This window comes from Diceros bicornis, chromosome 2 (assembly GCF_020826845.1).
Source record: "Diceros bicornis minor isolate mBicDic1 chromosome 2, mDicBic1.mat.cur, whole genome shotgun sequence".
Classification (NCBI taxonomy): Eukaryota; Metazoa; Chordata; class Mammalia; order Perissodactyla; family Rhinocerotidae; genus Diceros; species Diceros bicornis.
In genome coordinates, this window is record NC_080741.1 from 81,848,487 (window position 1) to 81,871,287 (window position 22,801).

The following is a 22,801-nucleotide window of genomic DNA, read 5'->3' on the forward strand; positions in this document are numbered from 1 at the left end:
GGACGGGGGTCAGAGATCTGGGTGTCCTGGATTCACCACCAACCAACTGCATGATCTGGGCTACGTGACCGCCCTGGTGGGCCTCAGTTTCCACATCTGTAGAATAGAGGTGGAGAAACAAAACACTCAGAGATGTGAAACCACGTGTGGAGACCAAACTGCACGCATCCTGTGGCCTGGGGGCCAGGCTCTGAGAGCAGCTGCCTGCCTGCAGCCTCCTCACTTCTGGAGTGAGGCTCTGCTTCGTTTCCTCTTGGAGGGAACACACCCCGCACCCAGGGTCAGCCAAGGGATAGTGCTCATAATGGTTCCCAGAAACACGATTGAAGGAGAGGCTTCTCTAAAACTCAATTTCCACTTGCACTAAGTAAAAACAGAAGTACATCCTTGCTCTCCGCCCTGTGACATCCCCACTCCTCCTCTTAAAACATGGTGTCAGTGGCTTTATAGGGATTTGTTTTCTTGTTATAACAGCTTTATTGAGATATAATTCACATACCATAAAATTTACCCTTTTAAAGTGTGCAATTCAGTGCTTTTTAGTATATTCACAGAGTTGTGCAACCATCATCACCACCTAATTTTAGAACATTTTCATCAACCCAAAAAGAAACTCCATACCTTTTAGCAGTCAGTCACATTCCTCTCTCCCCCCAGTCCCTGGAAGCCACTATTCTACTTTCTGTCTCTAAAGATTTGCCTAATCTGGACATTTCATATAGATGGAATCACACAATATGTGGCCTTTTGTGTCTGGCTTCTTTCACCTAGCATAATGTTGTCAAGGTTCATCCATGTAAAGCATGTATCAGTACTTCATTCCTTTTTATGGCCAAATAATATTCCACTGTACCGTTGTCCCACATTTTGTTTAACTGTTCATCTGCTGATGAACATCTGGCTTATTTCCACTTTTTCGCTACTATCAATAACACTGCTATGAACAGTCGTGTCCAAGTCTTTGTGTGGACATGTGTTTTCATTTCTCTTGGGTATATACCTAGGAACGGAATTGCTGAGTTACAGGGTAACTCTATGATTAACGTTTTGAGGAACTGCCAGACTGTTTTCCACAGTGCTGCACCATTTTACATTCCTACCGGCAGCAGGAATGTAATGAGGGTTCCAACTTCTCTGCATCCTCATCAGCACCTATTATTGTCTTTCTTTTTCATTTTAGCCATCCTAGTGGATTTGAAGTTTTTATGGTTTTATGAGGATTTCAAGGAATTCTGTCTTCCTTGATTCCAGCTCAGCTTCCTCCGACCCCAAACAAACACTACCATTTTTCCTAGCCAAAGAGAAACATTATTGTTAAGTAGGAAGGCTTTCTTTTCAGATAATCAATTGAGATTCAGAGGTCTAGGGAAAAAGATTATTATTAGAAGATCTGCAGAAGCCTCATAAAATGACAGACTTAACATAAAGAGTTAACGTATAAGAAAAATCCTAAGCCAGAGCCCCAAACCCACAGTGCAGTCGTCCCTCAGGTTCCACTTTGGGAAACAGTCACTGCCTTCTGCAACTTGGGGCATGATGCGGGCAGCAGAGGAAGAGTCCTGCTTTTCTGGCCTTAGCAGCAGCCGCACTGCTGGCATGTGGGCCTGGCCTCGCTTTGACCACTGGCCCTAGCATTTTGGCCATGTCTGGGAACACAGGAGAGGATAATGATAAAGGGCACAAGGGTTGAAATTCCACCTCCTATGGTCAGGACCCAGTTGCCACTTGTCAGCCCACTGACCCTTGGTCAGTTGCTTAACCTCCCTGCCTCAGTTTCCTCATCTGTTTATGAGATGAGTTTATGAGCTGATATATAGGAATGAGGCAGATGGACTGCTCAGCACAGTGTCTGGCAATTTTATTTGCTACAACCAGTTTGAGCTCAAGGCCAGGGATGAATGAATCAGGCAGAACTCCTCAAGGTCTTACAGACCTGGGTTCTAGTCCCACCTCTGCCACCAGCTTGCTGTGTGACACCAGGTGGGCCCCTACCTCTCTCTGGGCCTCAGTTTCCTCACCTATAAAATAAGAGCGTTAGAGGACTCGGAAGGCCCTTCCCTCTGTGATGTTCTGGGATTTTATGTCCAAAGTGGCCCCCTGCAAAGCTGAGGAATTTTGTCCTAGTGATTCCTGCCACCTCTCTGGAATTGTTAACCATCATATACAGCCAAACCACCAACTCACTGGCCCATGCACATCTCTGTATCTTCCCATCTCTGTGCCTCTTCCAAGGCTGTTCCAGAATTCCTGCCTACCCACCCCTCCACTTCACTCCCAAGGTCTACCCACACACCACCTCCTTCAGGAAGCCTCCATCTCTCCAGCTGGAAGGGGCTCCCATCACGGTCTACATTTTGTGACTGCAGTTATCTACGTTCCCATATTAGCTCCCCATCACTCACAGGACTAAAGGTGGGAATCAGGGGCTTGCTATGCATTTGTGTCCTCCATGAGCACACAGTAGATGCTCCACAAATATGTGTGGAACGAGTGTCCTGCCCCAGCTCATTTATCTGACTCCCATCAGCCTTTCGGTGAGGGCCTCTCTGTCCCTGCACACATGGCCCGTGCCCCGGCACACAGCAGGTGCTCCACACCTTCGGTGGAAACGGCACGGCAGGCGCTGCCACCACAGAGAACGCTGCGGTAGCCAAGTCTTAATGGACAAATGAGCTTTTTTTGCTAACTAAGCCATAATTTTATATTACTTCTAATGTACTGGGGGTGGGGGTTGGGAGAGGCGCCCCAAGGCCTGGATGTGGTTTATCCACAGGTTCAGTGGATGCTGAGAACGGTGGCTGGGGTTGCCTCAGTCTCCTCATCTGCAAGATAGGCTCCACAGCCGTCGGTCCTGAGACCCCAAAGCAGAAGGAAACTCGGACACATCTTTCTCCTGTCATCTCTGCTCTGAGATTCAGAGTGAGCCAGACCACAGGGGAGGCGGGAGGGGTGGCTGAGCCACTGCTGCCACCTCGGGAAGCTGGAGAGGATGCGGTGGCTGGAGATTCATGAAGAGCACTATGGCTTTATAACCGCACACCACATCTGAACCCGCCAGGAGCTATGAGAGGGGTTGTTTGTGGTTTCCATGTGTGGGTGTCTGAAAAACGATCCCCTTTTCACCCCCCTCCCATCCACATGGACACAGCCAGCCATGAATAATAGGAGCAGCAGCAGCGGAGGCAATAGTAGAAGCAGAAGCCAATGATTCTGGGTGCCCACTATGTGCCAGGTGCCTTACGCATTCTTCCCAACCACTGTATCCTGCAGGTAGCAACATGCCCATTTTATAGATGGAAAAACAGGCCAGACAGGGTAAGCGCAGAGCTGGGATCTGAACACAGGACTCCAGCCTCACTGGTAACCCACACCGCTTCTACCAGCAGCAGCAGCTAAGGTTCACTGAGCACTGAGCTGAGCATACCTCACGGATTATACTGTCTGATCCTCTCAACCACTTAATGAGGCCAACACCGTCATCATCTCCATTTTCCTTCTGAGGAAACAGGCTCTGTGAGTTGAAACAACCTGCCCAAGGTCCACTCTGCTATCACCCTCCCATCAACTTCTCCCAGACAGAACCACCCACAGATCACCTGCAGCTGGACCCACTCATTAGACACGTTCATCCACCGGGTTCACTGCTGCCCTCTCTGTGCCGGGGAGACAGACGTGAAAATGTGCGAAAGGTGCTGGGACACACAGGAGCATCCACCGTGCAACTGGCACAAGGAGGGCAGGAGGGCCCAGGCCTTTCTGACACACATGGACACATGACACATGGGCCACGTGTGGCTGGAGTGGGATGCCTGGATGGGGGGACACAGAGGGAACCAACCACACAGAGCCAGACAGGAATGAACACACTAAGGCTCGGACCCAGAAGCAGAGGTGACATAGGCAAGGATGACACACCTGGACCCAGACACACAACCACACACTCTCGCCACAGGGCTCGTCTTATGGTCTTGCTGAACTCCATCTGCCTCCTTCACTCCAAACAGGGAAGAGGCTCAGAGAAACGCTGCCCTTTCCAAAGGCCTCTAAGATTCTGTAAATCCACCCTGCTTCCCGAGGGCAGGGGCTGCCAGCCGAGAACAGACACCCAGGAAGTGTCTGCTGACCCGACCCCCTCACACTGTCCAGGACCCAGCGACCCTGGCTGACGGATTCTCCTTTCCAGGCCCAGTTCCAACCTCACCTCCTACTCCAGGAAGCCTTCCCTGACCACTGAGGCAGGTCTACCATGAAGCTAATGAGGCTTAGGCTAATGCAGCTTCAGGCCCCACACCTGCATGGGTCCCCTTCAAGGCTCTGCAGATTACTTTATATTCTTAATTATATGTTCTTTTTCTTAAAGAGACCCCTCACATTGCATAAGCTTCAGAATCTGCCCTTGCCCAACCACACCTGCTTGCAGAGGCCCTGCGCCCCTCCACACGCCTGTGTGTCCACCGACACCCCGCCTGCGCTTGTGGCCTTGGCTTTCCACAGGTTCTCTCCCCTCACTGAACTGTGAGCTCCGCGCTCGCACAGGACTCTGCACACAGCAGGTACTCGACGAACGCCTGCTGGTTTTAACGATGCGCGGGGAAGCACCTCCAGCCAGGTCCCTGTGGACGTCTGAGAACACACTCAGGTGTGTGAAGTACCAAACTCAGGGCTGCACTCTCCAGCACGGGCACAGCAGTTCACAGCGGAGGGAGGGCCCGTGGTTTGCAGTCTCACCTGATGCATCCCACATTTGTTGACTGTCCACTCCGTGCCTGGCTCTGGGAACACAGAGGTGAATGAGATACCCCTTACTGCCCTTGAGGCACTCACAGCAAATGGGAAAGCAGACAAACAGGAGACGGGGTGCTGAGTGCTAGGAGGAAGCAGCCCAGAAAAGGGACCCCTAAACCTGTGTGTGGTAGGGAGGGCATCACGGGAGGGCTCCGGCCCAGAGTGAGACCTGAGCTGAGTCTGAAGGTCAAGCAGAAGACAAAGAACAGGTGGGGAGAACATTCCAGGGAAGTTTACGCAAAGGCACAGAGGGGCGAAATGTGGGGCATGGGGGGGGGACCATAATCATCCACTATGAGGTAAGGAGGGCTGGGAGAAGTGGCTGGTGTGGCAGCCGGGGTCTCAAATGCAGGGCCAGGGCACCTGGAGTGTGTATCCCAGGGCAATGGGGAGCCAGCGAAAAGTCTAGCCAGGGGAAGGACCCCATTGGTCGTGCTCCCTGGAGAGTTCACCCTGGCCACTTGTGAACAGCAATGGGAGGGAGCCACGCTGGAGGCTGGGAGACCAGAGAAAGCTGGCCACGGTCCCAGGTGGGGACGGCGAGGCGTGGGCTCAGGCAAGCCTGTGGAACGAAGAGGGGGGTGTGGGAAACAACAAACAAGTACCCTCACTTCATAGACAAGAAAACCAAGGCTCTGAGAAGCTGGGGGATTCACTCAGGGTGACCCAGCTGGCAAGTGGCAGACCCAAGACTTAAATTCAGGTCTTCTATCCCCAAACAGAATCCTTATCGCTTAAAGAGTGAAATCGGGTATGTAAAAGCAACTAACACAGTGCCTGACACCTGGCATGGACTCAATGAATGTTAGTTCCCTTCCCAATTCTTATTCAGGCTTGAAAAAAGAACCCGCACTCCCAGGATAGTCAACACAGGGCCCAGTTTTACAAAATTTCAATTTACACACTTCTTGTGGAAGATGTCTGTGGCATAAGTGAAGCCAGCCTGTTCTTTTCCCATCTTGCTTCTCACAGTTGGGCTGTGGGCTCCCTGAGGGCGTGAGCAAAGCCATGCGTTTATTAGGGCTGTACCAAGTCACCCACTTCTCTTTTCTGAGTCTCAGTTTCTCCATCTGTCAGGTGGGAATCCTTCCCTCCAACCACAGGGTTGCCCAGAGGATCAAAAAAGTTAGAAAAGCTCTCTGGGCACGCACAGGTGTAGACCCCACGAGTCCTGCGTTCCCTCCAGCCACCAGACGGGGGCTTGGTCCACAGAAACCACTTCCTGATGGGGAGGGGCTGGCTAGGACCTCGTCAGCAGTGGGGGGCAGGGTGGACTGGGCACATCCCACCCCTCCAGTCCCTCCCCCAACATCAGGGAGAGCCGCAGGGCAGCCAGATGGCACTCTGCCTGCAATGCCTGCTGTAGAACCCTGGGGCGGAGGGCTGTCTGCAGCCTGGTCTGACTCAGTGTCAGCCCCCAAGAGAGCGTCTACAGAGGGAAGGGGGAGCCCAGCCCCAGAGTCCGAGGCTAAAAGGAAAAGGCCATAGCAGAGAGGACACCCGGCACAGCACAGCAGTGTCACTCTCCTCCAAGCTAGAGACTCACTTCTAGCACACGGAGAGGACGATCTCCACGTGCAAGGACCCCAAGGGCTCCTGGGCGGCTCAGCACAGTGCAACTCTGCTCAGTATTTAGAGACCCTGCTGCGTGCCAGGCACTGGCTACGTTCCAGATGGGGACCCTCCCTTTCAGGGAGAGCCAGAGTCTAAAAAGAAAAAAAACAGGGGCCGGCCCCGTGGCTTAGCGGTTAGATGCGCGCGCTCCGCTGCTGGCGGCCCGAGTTCGGATCCCAGGCGCGCACCGCACTGCTTCTCTGGCCATGCTGAGGCCGTGTCCCACATACAGCAACTAGAAGGATGTGCAGCTATGACGTACAACTATCTACTGGGGCTTGGGGGGGGGGAATAAATAAATAAAATCTTTAAAAAAAAAATAAATCAAGCACAATGTCAAACATGAGGAAAAGGCAACTCGATTTAGATTCTCTTGTTCTTGAAGAAATACCAAGTATTCAACTCTCAGGATTTTTAAATTAAGAACAAGAAACAAGACTTCATTTGAGAAATATATCCCAGCCCCCAGGAGGAGCTGGTCACATGTTGACGGGGAGAGGGATGGCCATGATCCGAAGGTCTGAGGTGGATGGAGAAGTTCCCCTGGGACTCCCTGTAGGAAAATGGTGGAGGGCCTGGCTGGGAACACCGCTAGTTGGTTTGAGGACAACTTGCCGTTTTCTCCTGGGTCCTGGAGAGCTGCGGCTGCCCACACCAGGTCACCTTTCCAGGAAAAAGCACACCCCATGTAGCTGTCATGCCGAGGGCTGCGCCAAGCAGTGATGGAGGCCAAACGCCCGATTTGAGCAACTGCCTGAGTCCTCTTTGGGGAAAAAGGACTGCAGAGAGCCAGGGTCTGGGACCTGGCACACTGTGGGGGTAGGAAGAGGGTGGGCGGCCTCTAAACCCCCAGGAATAAGCACTCTCAAGTGACTGGGAACTGTGGGAAGCAGGCAGGAGAGGGGTGTTTTGGGGGCAGGTACCCCTCAATCATATCCATAAGGCCAGCACTGCCAGGCGATGGTGCTTCCTTTGCCACCTGGGTCCACAGAGCCCTCATGGGGCTCTGTGTCCTCTCTAGACGAGGGAGAAAGGACAATTGTCAGTTACACACTTTGGTGTCTGACTTTTCCTGTATCTCTTCTGAAATCTTATCTTAAAAAAACACATCTTCTAACTAAGCCTGTTCATCCTCTTCCTCTGTCCAGTAATCTTTTTTGTGTCTCAGAATCTTGAATTATTCATGCTGCCCCGTCTCCGCCTGTCAGCCCTCCAACTTTGATACCAGCCAGGGCAGAGCAGCATTTAACCCAGCAGGCCCCGGCACTGCCCAAGCATACGCACGCCACCCTCACCCGAACAGGGGCAGCCGTCCACCCTGCGCACGGCAGACTTGTCCACTGTAACTCCCACTGTCTTCACTTTTATTAATAATCTTCACCTTTGTTCCTCTCTGCCCCTTGACCAAACCACAGTTCCCCTCTTAGATGGAACCCATGGAGCGGGCCCAGGCAATCACTGGTGCAGCCCCTCTGGAGAGCATTTTGGTAATACAACCCCCTTCCTCCTGCCATCTCTCCTTTGGAAATAAACCCAAACGCTGAAAAAGCTTTAATTACAAATACGTTCACTTGAGCGTTCTCTGCAATGCAGTAGGATATTACAAATACCCTGAACACACAGTGAGAGGGAATGAGCACATTAACTTGGGTCATAACGACTCAAATGGAGTATTTGTGCAGTCACTTGCTAGCGCTGTATCTGCAGAGCCCAGCCCCGACTGTCTCATAGTCACTTTTATTAATTTACTAAGTTATTTCATAATACAAGCAAATACTTACAATATGCAGTTAAATAAAATAAGCAAGAGACTTTACGCACAACATGACTACACCCGCTAAACACACCCTAGAGACACGCATACCAGACAAGAACAAGACGCAGCCCAATGCTAACAGCGGTTATGTCAGCATGGCGGGACTGTTTTTTTACCTTCCGATATATTCATAAACGTGTGCAGATGTGCACGTAAAGTTATTAACTGCAGCATTTTCAGAGGAGCACAGGCCTGGAAATGACCTGGATATCCATCCATGGGTGACTAGATATTGGAACTCCTTGCAGTCGTGAAAAAGAATGGGGGCAGATCTCTACGCCCTGAGAGTGAACAAAGTCTAACGGGACAAAAGCAAGGTCCGAGGAGAGTAGTCAATACAGTCCGTTTATGTTTGGAAAAGCTCGGGGGAGGGACGTGTGTGTGTCTCCCTGCATGTGCACACACACATAAATATCTGGGGGCGCTGGAGGGCAGGCGTTCAGTGGTGCAAGATTTGATTTTTCCCTCCAGAGCTGAATTTCTGGAGGGCATGTTGCCTTTTATAAAACATTTTAAAATTGGTTTCTGAACCAACATGGACTGGCCAAATTTCCCTCCTACTGGACTATCCCAACAGCACGATTTCCTCCTCATGGCCAGAACTCTGGCCATTGTAGCGACATCCATGACCTTGCACTTTGCCACCCAAGACAGGACCCTGTACCTCTCGTCCTCTAAACACCTGCCAGTTCATCAATTAGCCTGGGGGTGAGGGTCATTCCAAAGGAGGAGGAGAAGGTGCCATAGCAGCCAGGCCTCCTGGGAGCCCCCCCACCCCAGGTGGGGACAACAGGGCCCAGACCACAAATACAGCTGCCATTTGCAAACAGTTCCAAGTCTACAAAAACACTTTTCACACACTATCCTCACTGAATCTTCACAAGTCTATGAGGTATACAGTAATAGCTCCACTTTATAGCAGAGGAGACTAAGGCTCAGATGGGTGACATGAATTTCCTAATTCCACTCAGCTAGAAAGCGGCACATCTAATGCGAAAATCTGTGCATTCCCCACTTCTTGGTGTTGAGGAAGGGGAAGGGGAGGTGCTGGAAGCACAAGCTTTTCCTTTCCTGGTGCTGACAAACCCTTTTCATATCAAACATCACTCTTAAGTCCTACCTAAATTCTTTTTGCTACATTTCAACTAAATTCCCTATTGCTTTTAACCAACTGATCCAAAGATATGCAAATGTATTCTCCCAACACCCCAAAGACCAGGCCAGAATATAGTCAGCCTATGCTCACAGAGGTGACGAAGCGGCTGAGGAGCTGGCTCTGCTGTATTTTTCCCCGTAGTTTTGGGAGAGGGGCGAGAGGCCCCTGGGCCATCATCCGCCTCCATTTTCCGTCTTCTTTCTCTTTGAACCGGAATGTCTATAACTGGTCCCATTGTTAGTGCTGCTTAAATAGCTATGATAGATATGTAGTCACAGGTTAGCATAAGGAAAGCCATCTTGTAGAAGGGAATCACGTTGGAGCTATAAATAACCCTGACCCACAAGGCAACCCTTTGTTGAGTCTGCAATGCTTTAGTTTACACGTAGCCTGGATACGTCCACAGCTGCTTGTGACCAATATGCATGCTCGGCTACTTTCCCAGCCTCAGCTTACACATAAACCTCCTTATTGTGATAAGACAGTAACTTTTTGTTCTTTAAGTTTTCCCAGGAACGTAATGACCTTCAGAAAAGAGCCCCTATGCTGGTATCCATCGCTGGTGACAAGAAAAAGGGATGATCCGGTGTCTCAAGGACTACACCACCAGATGGTCACATTCCGAAACGCCCCCCTTTCAGCCCATTTGCCCTATATAACTGTTTCAAAAGTTTGTAGTTTTAAGATGGTTCCTTACGGACACTAGTCCGCCATCTTCCCCCTTGCTAGCAAGCTGTAATGATAATAAAAGACCCTTTTTCTCCTACCACCTTGCCTCTGGACTATTGGCGTGTCTTTGCGGCGAGTCGAGGACCCCTATTTGGCAGTGACAAATTTGGCGACACCACCGGGACCCCTGTGTCCGGCTCGTGGCCAGTCGACCTGGGACGGGCAATCTGACGGGTAAGCCCCCAGCAGCTGTGGGCTCCGGGCTCCGGGCTCCGCCCCCGGCGCGCTGCGCTGTGGCCGCCGCGACTCCGCCCCTCGCAGACGTTTCCTCCCGCTCCCCAAGAGGAAGGCTTTTTTTCCCTTTCTGCTCTGTCAGGGACCCTGGGAGCCCAGGGACGAGGCGTCCCCGCGCACATTTAAAGGGGCCGTGGCCTGAGGACCCGGGGAACCGCGCGAGGTTCAAGGGACTAGCATCTGGGAGGGGGGCGGGGGGAAGCCGGCGAGTTGGGGTTGTGGGGCTTTCCCGGTCCCTTCACCCAACGGAGCATCCATCTCTTTAATTTCAAGCCCGGGCATTCCTTCAGTCCTGCGCCAAGTGCTGTGCTGAGCGTGGAATAAGACAGCCCCGGATTCTCGTCCTCCTGGAGCTAAGATGGGAGAACGTCAGTGGAGGCACGAGACAAATAAGCAATCAGTATCTCTTCAGAAAGTGATAAGTGCCTTGAGGGAGGTAAACCAGGGTAATGGGGCAGAGCACTGGCTCTCAAAGTGTGCTGACCAGCATCAGAATTGTTAGAAATGCAAATTCTCGGGACCATCCCCAGACTTACTGATTCAGAAATCCCCTCTTTAACAAACCCTTCAGGTCCTTCTGATGCAAGCTAAAGTTTGAGAACCACTTGAGTAGAGAATGGGTGATCAAGGAAGGCCTCCCTGAGGAGGGGACACTGAAAGGGAGACCCAGTTGAAGGGAAGCCTTTCTTTGTTTGCTCAGCGCACACTGGCCGGCCAGCACCTCCCTGAGACCAGGCTGGGGCTGGGTGACGTGGATGACTCAGACCAAGGCTTTGCCCTTGAGCTCTTTGTGTGATTGGCCACCAAACATAGGCAGATAGTTCTGCTTCCCGGGACAAGTGCTGGGATGGGGACAGAAGTGCATAGGAGCTTGTGGGAACTCAGAGGTGGCCCCCAAGTGAAGCGAGTTCAAGCAAAAGAAAGGCCTTTCAGAGAGAGGGAATACCTCGGGCTGACTTAGAGGTGTGAAAGGGCATGGCCTGTTGGAGGAGGCTGTGAGGGGTTTGGCTTGGCACGGACACAGAGGGTGGAAGCTCCCAGTGGGAGGTACAGAAGGGCCAGGGTGACAGGTGCTTGCAACACCACATCCGCGGCTTTCTTCTCTCAGCCATTGGAAGCTGAGGGCAAGGATCACGCCTTTCATATATATCCGGCAGCTAACATTTATGGAGCACCTGCTGTGTGCCTGGCATGCCGCCGAACTCTGTACATGCATGTTGACCCATTTAAGCCCCACCACAATCCTACGAAGCTGGTATCAAAATTCTTCCCATTTTACATTTGAGGGAACTGAGTAAACTAAGTGTTAGAATGAGACTTCCTGGCTCTGTTCTTGCCCTTGCTGCATCTCCAGAACCCATCTCAAGGTGTGGCTTGGTCATTTAGCAGTTTGGTTGTGAGTCTACTATGGTCCAGGGTGTGGGCTTTCAGCAATTCCAGCACTCTGTGGGAAGAGCAGGGAAGGGGGATGTCTCAATTCACTTTGGCAGTTTAGCCAAGGTGTCTGCTGTGTGGAAGTTGGGGGAGGAGCATGGGACATACCCTCCACTACCATCACCATCCCTTCCTGTCCATCAAGTGGGGAAGAGAGGCCCAGAAATGACCCCTTCTCGGGGTGATGGCTCCGGGGCAGAGGCTGTGTCTGCCCTGCTCGCTACTGCAGCCCTGGCATCTGAACAAAGAACCCAGCACTTAGTAGGTCTTCAAATAATATGTGTTGCCCACAAGAATAAAGGCCCAGGACAGAGGTTCAGACTATTGTTCAGGATCACTTTGGTTTTCTGGGATTGAAGGTGGCAGAGGCTAGAATTTTTGTGCCTTGACCAGCTGTGCTGGGACCTTGAGAAGAGGCAGAATTCCGCATGGACACAACGCACCTCACAGCCTTGCTGTGTCTCCCTGAACCCGGAGACCTTTGGTCCAGCCTTTGGTCCCGGTGGTCCAGGTAACCAGATGTTTTCCTTGCACAGATGAAACGCCTTCCTGCTCTAAGCCTGGTCCGTGGAGCAGCAGCAGCGCTGGGTGCTTCTTAGACACGCAGAACCTCAGGCCCCACCCCAGCCCTGCTAAACCAGAATCTGCATTTCCACAAGGCCTCCAGGTGCTCTGCATACACATCACAGTTGGAGACACACTGCCCCAGACAGTCCATCCCATTTCTCTGTGGCCAGATGTGCTGCCAAAGTACGCAGAAGTAGAGAAAAGACCTCAGAGTTTCCTCGGTTTCTCACTGGGGTGAGAACGTAATCCCTTGACCTCTGTCTCTTTATTGATACATGATTGAAAGGCTGGTAGGTTTCCAGATATCTGGGGGCCAGAACTCCTGGTGCATATTAGGTGCTCACTAAAAACACATGACACGCATGAAGGTCTGATTTGAATTGGTACGTGAGCCAGTTGGTGCCTGGCACACACAACGTGTCCAACGCACACATACTGAAGATAGGAATGAATGCACTTCAGTTAGGTAATGTGGAAAGGCTCTGGGAGGGTAAACTCTTTTCTTCTTGTCATTGTGAAAAATCTTGTATAGTGTTTTTGCACTCACCAAACACTTTCATACACCTAACAGGTTTGGTTTTGTTTTTGTATTTTAATGCCCATAGTATAGAATTAGATCATGCACACTTTCAGGCAAGGATCTGAGTTTCCCCAAATCGAGAATTGAATTTGATCCTTTCAAATGACCTTTTCCTCTCTGAGCCACCACAGAGTTTTTAAGCCTCAAGCCCTTTGTGGAGAAATACTTGTGCCTCTGGAATAGAGAATCTACAGCAGAATCTGTGTTACTTGGGCTCTTAATAAACCGTATGAGTCCCTGCACAGAGATAGTAGAGATGGTGATGGAGGTGCTGATGGTGGAGGTGAGGTGGAGGTGGGAGAGGTGGTGTTGGAGGTGAAGGATGTGGAGGAGGCAGAGGTGGTGGGACAGAAGTGGTGAAGGTGGAGGAGGTGGGAGAAGCAGCTGTGGAAGTCATGGTGAAGATGGCAGATGTGGCGTAGTTGGTGGTAGAGGAGGTGGAGGTAGTGGAATTGATAGATGTGGTGGAGATGCATTTGGAGGAGGTGATGGAGGGATAGAGTTGCTCAAGGTAATGGAGGGGATGGAGATGGTGAGTGAGGTGATGGAGGTGGTGGAGTTGGTCAAGGTGGTGGAGGGGATGGAAATGGTGAGTGAGGTGATGGAGATGGTGGAGTTGGTGGAGGTGGTGGAGGGAATGGACGTGGTGGAGTTGGTCAAGGTAATGCAGGGGATGGAGATGGTGGAGTTGGTGGAGGTGGGGGAGGTGGTGGAGGGGATGGAGATGGTGGAGGTGAGTGAGGTGATGGAGGGGTTGGAGTTGGTCAAGGTGGGGGAGGTGGTGGAGGGAATGGAGATGGTGGAGGTGAGTGAGGTGATGGAGGGGGTGGAGATGGTGGAGTTGGTGGTAGTGAAGATTAGGGGGGGTGTCTGTTTGAATATGGGTACAAATGAGTGAGTGGATACATCACTTCAATATTTGCTGCAAAAAGAAAACGTGTTTTAAAAATTGAGCTTGTTTCTGGAAATTACCAATAAAACCCAAGTAACCTAGGACCCCAGGGCAGAGCAGGAGAGGGAGGCTCAGATAATCCGATCAATGGGCAATGTTACCCTTCACTGTAGGGCCTGCACAAAGAAGAAGGGAGGGCAGGAAGAGACCTCAGTCTTTGCTAAGCCGTTTCCACGACTGTTGAAATTGGGGATTTGAGGCTAAGCAAAGTCTACTTAAAAAGATCATAGCACCAATGACGGTTGGGAAGAGACACAGGTCTGAACCTGTTTAGCTGAAACCACACATTGCTGGAGTGATGGGCTGTGAAGTTGAAACGCTTATTCCTTTGTTTGCTTTTCCTAATAAGAGAAAATGGATGTGAAAGACGCTAAGGCTTCACGAACACCCGGGGCTAATACTGGTGGTTGGACTTGCTTAGTCCTCATGGAACTGAGCCCTAAGCACTCACTGAGTTCAGGGGATGGCTGAAAATACCCACAAAGAACACGACCGTGTCGGGGTAATGACCATCATCAAGCCTTTTGCACATGTACTCTTCCCAAGAACCCTATAAAGGGATTATTATTTCCCCATTTCACACGTGGGAAAACGGAGGCCCAGACAGGGGAAGTGGCTTGCCCTTACAGCCCAGCCAGGACTCACACCCCATTCACTCTGGGAACGTGGTCTGAGTTCTTAACTACTAGGCTACACTGTTTTCTCTGTGATGGGCAAAAAGTCTGCCGAGATTTTCATTTTTTCCAAATCACTCTCACCATCTTAGTTGTTCCTCTCAGCAAACTGAGCTGCCCAGGGTAGATGTTATGCCCACTTGACAGTTTGGGACGCTGAGGCCCGGAGGGGAAGATAACTGGCCTCGGATCGCACAGCGAGTTAGGGGAATGGCCAGTGCTGGAATCCACGCCTCCTGCCATCCAGGCCCAAGTTGGAATCATGTGGCCGCTGAAACCATGCCCCTTCTCCTCAAGTGGCTGCAGGCTCTTGCTTTGCCTTTTGAGGGCAGGAGCCCCTCCCTGCTTTGCTGAAGGAGCCTGGCAGGGTGGGGTGTGACCCCTTTAAGGCAGATCCCCCCAGGAGCCTGGCCTCCCTGAGCAGGCCGTCCTTCTCTCTCCCTCTTCCTTTTCCTCCCTTCCTTCTCTCCCTCTGCCTTGGATGGTCAGAATGCCCAGCCGCTTCCAGCTTCACAGTGATGAGCCGGCCCATGTCTGCAGGAGCCTTGGAAGGGGCAGTCAAGGGGCCAACACTGTGGTTCTGATATGTCCAAGGAACAGCCAGGTGGGAGGCTCAGAGCCTGAGGAACTTGGGGTGAAAGGAACTTGGGGGACCAGTGCATTGCCAGATGAGGAGGCTGTGGCAGTAACAGCAGGCAGTGATAACACTGATAATACCAATGGATGCTGAGAGCACTTGGTGCTAAACCCTTTACGTAGTTCTTGTGAAAATGTGATTTTTATCAGTCTCCATTTTACAGATGACAACACCGAGGGCAGAGAGGTGAGCGACTTACTCAAGACTCAGAGCTAGCAGTGGCGCTGGGACTAAAGCTAAGTCTCTCTGTCCCCAAGGCCTGTGCTGTTCACAGTATACCTTATACCACATTTGTCTCAGGGCACGGTGCCAGAAGCAGGACCAAAATTCTAGGCGGCCTTCCTGCCTGCCTGCCTCCCTCCCTCCCTCCCTCTCTTCCTTCCTTCCTTCCACAAAAATGCACTGAGCGCCTACTCTGTGCCAGGCACTGGGCCAGGCACCAGGTGAAGGGACTCCCTCTGTGCCTTCTAGTGCTCCCAGGCCAGCTGAGGAGGCAGGACACCCAATGGCAAATCACCCATCAGTTTGATGAGAGCACTGATGCTGGAACACAGACCTCCTGACTCCCCTCAGATGTCTTAAATCCCTGCTGTGGGGCTGACAGTTTCCCTGGGGCCCTGTGAAATCAAAGTCACCCCTCACTGGACCCTTTAAGATCCCCAGGCCCCTCCCCACTGAAGCCCCCTCCCTCACAGCTCTTATACACAGGCATGATGCGGCTTAAATGATCAGGTTCTCAAGTGAGCAAATGTCTCCCATCTTTTTGTTACCGTTAGACCCTCTCCCTGGGGCTCATTACCTCCCTGCACACAGCTTAGGTGACCTCAGGTCAAAACCGCGGGAATCCAGCTCCTGTTCCTGCCTGAAGCCTCGCAGAGAGCTGCGCCAGCGTGGGAGTTGGATGTGGTGTGTCCTCCAGACACAGAGCGCCTGGCTCTGCGATCACATGAAAGTGTGGCCGAGCCCCCAGACAGGCAGCAGAACTCAGGAGCCACACGGACCTGGGTGTGACCTGGGTGGGGCGGGGGGGGGGGCCAATCCCAGCCTCAGTTTCCCCACTGGTAAATCATAATAGCAAGTATTCGCTGAGTGCCTATTGTGTGCACTCAGTAAGTGTTTTGCATATGTTATTAACTCACTTAACCCTCTCAACAAACCTATGAAGTAGGCAGTGTTGTTACCCCCATACTCCAGATGAGGCTACCATGGCACAGAGAGGCTGAGGCACTCACCCGGGGATACCCAGCTAGTAAGTGGTGGGGATCCCGCCCTGGTCTGGGGCCGGCTTTCCTACCCACTTCAGCACACTGCCCCCGATCAAGTGGACGTGATAATGATGTCTGCTCATTAAAGGAGATAAGTCATCTAAAGCATTCAGGAGGGGAAAGAGGGACACAGGAGGTGCTCGATAAACGATCATTATCATTTAAATGTCTAGTACATAGTTGGTGCTTAAGAAAGGTTTACAAACAAAGTACACCAGGAACTGGGGCACGCAGACCCCCCAATCAGAGCAGGAGAGGGACAGGAGAGAGCAGTTATGGAGCAGCCACCGTATGCTGGGATGAGTGAGAGGGGGCGACGTGGGAACCCCACGGGAGCTTGGGGAGACAGCCTGGGTTCTGCTCCTGCCCCAGCCCAGAGGGCGTGACAATCAGGTTTGCTTTCCCGCCGGGCTGGGGCTCTTCCAGGAAGCTGGGGCCCAACGCCGGCCACCCTCCCGTCCCGCTCCTTTGGCAGAGCGCCCCTGGGTTTCCCGTTTTCCGCAAGGAGCAGGATACCTGTTGTCTACGGGGATAAGGGCATGTTATTAGAAAGATGGTGACCCTGGGCCCACAGCCACTGCGGCTGCTGACCCGCAGGTTCCCGCAGCCTTGGACTGCTCACCCCGCAGCGCCAGGGCTGCAACAGCATCAGCGTCCAGGCCTTGTCTTCCCCTGGAAAGTAACCGAGTTGCCTTCCTGGGTCCAGGAGCGGGCAAATCTGAGCCAGACACCTGCCCGGTGGACGGAGTCTTCACAAGGCCGCCCTTCCCTTCCCGGGCCCCAGAGATGGGTGGGGGGAACATCAGGTAAGTTCGGCTCAGGCGTCTCCATCCCCACTGCACACACCCGGGCCAGGCGTGGAGAGAGAGAGGAGCTGGGGGCCTGGCTCTGTGGCCTTGGGCAAGACACTTCCCCTCTCTGCACCTCAATTTCCTCCTCTGGAAAATGGGAATAAGACCTTTCTCTGGGGTTGTGGTGAGGATTAAAGGAAGGCTGGTTCCCGTCTCGCCTCACTTTCCCGTCCTTGAAGAGCTCACAGTACGGTTGCGAGAAGCGCTTGAGCTGAGCTGAGGGGCTGGAGGAAGGGAGGTGACATTTGGGCTGGGCTTTGAAGGTCAGGTGGCATTTTCCAGGTGGAGGAGTAGGGTTGCCATTCCAGGCAGGGGAACAGCCTGAGCAAGTGCCTGTCGGGTGGAAGAGGAAGGCAGGGTTGGGGCAAGGCGAGAAGTGTGCTGTGGTCACAGCACAGGGCGGGGGTGGGGAAAGCTCTCCAGCGGCAGGCTGAAGAGTTTGGACTTGACCCCACAGGTGATGGGGAGCCACAGAGTGTTCCTGGGGGAGGGAGTGACATGGTCAGACCTGCGTGGTAGCTGGAGGGGGAGGGGAGTGGGAGGGACAAGCCTGGAGGTGGGATGACCTGGGGCTGGGATCAAGATTCTTTGGGAAACATGGGGCTAAGGCTTTGGGGGCCCCATTAAAAGGCAAGAGGAGCCTGGGGTGGGAGGGGGACGGGGACCCCTTTCCAGCCAAAGGACCTGAAGTTCCAGCTGGGTCATGAGACGAGAACCCGACCGCTAGTAATCCACCAAGCGTGTAGTCATGTCCAAAGGGGCAGCGCGTGTCCACACCCTGCCCCTGAGCTGAGCCGGGAGCCGGGGCCGCCCGGGAAGGCCCTGCTGAGCGATCGATTCCAACTTCCTACCTCTGACAGCCACCTGCACTTGAGCTCCCCCAGTGACAGACAGCTCCCGTCCTCTCAGGGCCATCCTTCCCTCGCGGGATAGCTTCGCAGAATGAGGGTGGCAATGTCACCTTCCCCGAGGCACCAGGAAGGGCGGCGGTTTAAAAAGAGGCATTCCCATGAGCCGCAATGCCTGACTGCTGATTTATTTTCCCCGTGGAGCTCCAGAGTGGAGATGTGTTTCTTTGTCAGCCCCGTGGCAGAGGGTGAGGGAGATAGCGGCTCTCGAAAGACCATATTAATTAGCTTACTAAGCACGTGTGCACCCCAGCAGTTTTGTGCGCAGAGAGGGACCCAGGAGGCAATGTGACCCCTGTCATGGGCACCATCAGTTGCTGGGGTGAGCCTCCCCCCACCTGGACCCCAGACACTTAGAGAAATGAATCAGGCCCAGCCCGGGAACACCATTAAAACACTTGGCGCTCTGGGCGCTGGTCCATCGCCCCACGGCCGCTGTCCTCCTTCCTTCTAGAAGAGACTGTGGTCAACATGCATGGTTCCCTGTGGGAGCTGCCGCCACGCCGCCTTCTGGCAGGGGGCCACAGGCTGGAGCCTGACCCTCTCCTGTTCAGGGGAGTAGGGAATGGCGGGTGTGGGGAGGGGAAGAGGGTGTGGATGACACGCTGGGGTTTGAGCCCCAGTCCCACCTCTTCCCAGCTCTGAGCCCCGGGCAAGTCCTTTCCCTTCTGCGTGCCCTCACCTGTGAAATGGGGCATTTCCAGCACCTTCCACACATGCCCATTAGGAAGATGAGCTAAGATAATGACCCTGAAGCGCTCAGCCCAGTGCCTGGCACACAGTAACGTCTCGATAACTGTTAGATACTATTACTTACTGTCACTGATGAAGAAGTACCTGGCACCAAGTGGGCGATGGGTTAGGATCTGATGTCTTTTAGCAGGCAGACATTTGCTTGTGTTTTGTGGAGGTCTAATGCACATGCCATTTCTCACTGACTTGACAGTTTGGTCAACTAATTTTTAACTATTTATAAATAAAATTTGTTTGCGTTTCACTTAGGAACAGGCAGCAGCATCGGACCTTGCTCTCCAGGGACAGCGTCCCAGGGTCTAGTCAAATTTTTAATTTTAAAGCCAGAGAAGGATTTGCCTCTAGTTGTGAATACCTCCCTGCAGATCCAGATACCACCCACCTACGGATGTGCACTTGTGTCTCCCCAAACTGGTAGAGCTGTGGCACTTTAAACAGTATCTGTTTACTCCTCACAAGCACTCTGTATGTCAGGTGTTATTATACCCATTGTACAGATGAGGAAACTGAGGCTGAGAGACTTGCCCAGGCAGACATGGGCAGCCAGCAGCAGAAGGTTGTGGTCCCAGGTCTGTTGTAACCACAAAGCTGGCATTTTTCCCACTGCATTTAACTCAAGAACTTCCCAACCACAATAGAGATAATTTTCCCTGAAACAGTGGCAGCCGCAGCACTTGCGAGGGCTTTACTGGTTCCTTGTGGCCAGGGCACACCTAGCGCAGGTGTTACAACAGTACTCGTAACCCCTGGCTTCTCTCCTGTTCACTTCAACCCCACTTAGTGAGCAGTCACAAAGCATCATTGGTTCTTGCCTCACACCCAGGACCAGCTCCATAATTTGTGGGGCCCAGTGCAAAATGACAATGCAGTACCTCTTATTCAAAAATTAAGAATTTCAAGATGCTCACGGCAGAGCATGGAGGTTTAAATCAAGCACGAGGCCCTCCTAGTGTGGGTCCCTGGGTGACAGCACTGGTCGCACGCCCATGAAGCTGGCCTGGAGCACAGCAGTGTCAGGAAAGCGGCGTCTCGGGGAGTCCAGCCCCCAGCTTATAGCCTGGCACGGAGTAGGAGCTAAATACACATTTATAGAGTGACTGAAATGGCACATTTGCCCCGAGCTCTGTGAGACGGACACAAGATTGTGCATTTGCAGATGGGTAAACTGAGGCTCAGGAAGGCTCCCGCCTCACATGGTCTCACCAAAGTCCAGGTCCCTGCCTCCTGCCTGGCATGCCTGCCCACTGTTCCACGCTGACCCCAATCCTGGCCTTTGTTTTCCTGATCCCAGAGAGGGCGGTAGTTTACACCACGGTCTGAACTTGATTGTATTTTTGTGTTTTCCAATAATTGATTCCAACAGTTCCTACAGACGTCCTGCTAAAGGAAAACAGGTTTTGCTCGCTCAACATTCGACTTCCTCACAGCGCCACAGTGGTGGGGGCCTACGGCCGCGAGGAAAGCGTGGGGTGACTTTTCCCTTGGTTATTTTGTTTTTTTCCATCTCGCTGTCGGGAGACAGCAAAACGTTTTCCTGTTTCTCCAATTACTATGTGTCCACTGAAATCAATAAATCATGGTTGGTTTAATAACTCCCCTATTGCTGAACATTTTGTTTCCAATGTTTTTTTATTATGACTTGCATTGTACTAAGGCATAGTAATAAAAAAAGCAATAATAGCTGAGATGATGTGCCAGGCTCTGTTCTAAGTGCTTTCCATATATTAACTGGTTTAATCTTCACAATAGCCCTTCAAGGGAGGTGCTATTGTGATCTCCTCTTTGAGAGATGAGGAAGTCGGGGCACAGAGAGGGTACGTCATTTGCCTTCAGCCCACAGCCTCTGCCTGGTGGAGCTGGGCTCTGAATGCAGGGTGGAACATGCGCTTTCATCCAGCCCCCTCTATGTCAGAGAGCGGATACAAGGGAAGTGCATAAAGGAATGAATCAAATGTAGGCAACAATGCCTTCCTTATGTTCTTGAATTGATGAAGCGGCTCAGTGGCTGGGGAGCCTGAGAGCCCTGGGGCCCCACCCCAGCTCCACCACTCCCTGGTTGCGTGACTTTGGGCAAGTCATTACTCCTCTTTAAGCCTCAGTTTCCCTGTCTGTGAAATGGAAATAATAGACCTACTTATAGGTCTACAGACCTGTAGACTCTGAGTTGTCAAGGGGCTTCAGGGACCAGCACAGTGCCTGCTGGCTCAGAGGAGTTTCCCTGTCTTGTTGTAACCGTCTTGACTGATGGCCCAGGGGCCTTGGTGGCCTCAGAAGGCTCCTCTCAAAGAGATCTTTCCTGTGCAGACATTCTGGGCTTCCTGCTGGATCTGGAGGGGCATTCCCAGATGGGGGAACTGAGGCCTGGTGCAGCTGAGGGCATGGCTGGTAGGACCCCAGAATCTGCTTCTCGCAGCATCTCTCTGCATTTGCAGACCTGAAGCTCAGGGCTTTCCTGATTATCAGTTTGCCAGCCTGTGTGCTCTGCCCAGAACACCCCCTCCCCATTCCCTGGGCAGCAACGCCCCCTCCTTCAAAGGCAGCCCGGCCTCACTAGCCCAGGACTGCTCTCCTGACCTGCAGGCCTGATAAGCATCTGATGATATGGCCTGCCTCCTGCAACTGGACTCTGAGCTCCGTGAGGACAGGACCCTGTCCTGGTTCTAATGACAGAGCCTGGCACAGGGAGACATCAGGAGGTGTCTGCTGAATGAATGAACAAACAGACGAGTGAATGAATGAATGAATGAATATTATCAAGCAGTTACCAGTGACAAACCACCCTGGCTTGCCCAGGATGGAGAGGTTTTCTGGGATGCAGGACTTTCAGTGTGAAAACCATGAACGTCTTGGGCAAACCAGGACGAGTAGATCACCTTAAGATACCCCCATGTGGCAGGCCTTGGGTTCAGGCTTTGTAGTCACATTTGATCTAATCCTCACGTCTTGGGTCGGGGCCCCTAGAATCAGAGCCTAAGTCAGGGATCCAGGTGCACGTGAATTATCGAAGAACTGCCCTTGGCAGGGGGTGAGGCATGCAAGGAGGGCAGGAGAAAAGCTCCAGGCAGAGCTGTGGTCCCTGCTGGAGACAGGCCTCAGCCTGGCCCCCAGGGGGCCTCTGGAGCACAAAGAGCCCCGCAGAGTTCAGCCCTTTGAGGGGCTGGGGCCCAACCTGGAGAAGGCTGGAAGCCAGGGGCCGTGCTCGGGAGAGAGGAGCAGCTGTCAGCTGTCAGCAGCCAACATCACTGCAGCTGGGGGACAGGAGAACTGTCCTGTAATGGGGATCAGGGCGGGGCCCCCAGAGTCCACTCTACTTCATAATGGCTGTGGAGGGAAGTCAAGTATGATTACATCCCTAATGACCTTGTTAACCTACCACCACCCAGTGGCCCCTCACTGTACTGAAAATAAAATCTGAAGTCCTTACAATGGCCGCTGGCCACCGTTTCTCTCCTCCCTCATCTCACTTAACTCTCAGCGCCCTGGCCTCCTCTCGGGTCACCACGCTCACTCGGCGAGCTCTGCCTGACCCACAGTCTTCGTTCTTGCTGTTTGCTCTGTTCCCGGGGACTCCGCTTGGCCCGGATCTCTCTCTGTGGCTCCTTTGCATCAGTCAGGTCTCAGCTCAAATGCCACCTCCTTGGAGAGGCTGTCCCTGGGCATTCCCACTAATACTGCCCCAAGGCCCGGGGTGCTCTCGTCCTCAAAACTCGGGGTTATTTTCCTCCCTGCACTCGCCGCTATCTGAAATCACTCGATTTATTTTCTTCAACTGTTTCATGTCTGTCTCCATCTCCAGAGTATAAATTCCGTGAGGACAGTGAGCTTTCCTGTTCTTTACTGCAGGTG

General features: G+C 52.6%; 2 protein-coding genes across 5 annotated transcripts in view; both read right to left on the bottom strand.

The window, feature by feature from the left end:
- Nucleotides 1–9,573, bottom strand: part of LOC131419115 (mitochondrial mRNA pseudouridine synthase RPUSD3-like) — a 55,138-nt gene extending 45,565 nt beyond the window's left edge. For all 4 annotated transcript variants that reach the window (XR_009223148.1, XM_058563950.1, XM_058563923.1 and 1 more), the window contains exon 1: nt 9,462–9,573. Coding sequence is in view for 3 of the 4 variants with exons in the window: in XM_058563950.1 (XP_058419933.1) it covers nt 9,462–9,558 (97 nt within the window). In the remaining variant the exon portion in view is untranslated. The remainder of the gene's footprint in view (nt 1–9,461) is intronic.
- Nucleotides 1–22,801, bottom strand: part of LOC131419132 (uncharacterized protein C3orf20 homolog) — a 137,310-nt gene that overhangs the window by 76,372 nt on the left and 38,137 nt on the right. The gene's annotated exons all lie outside the window — the stretch shown is intronic.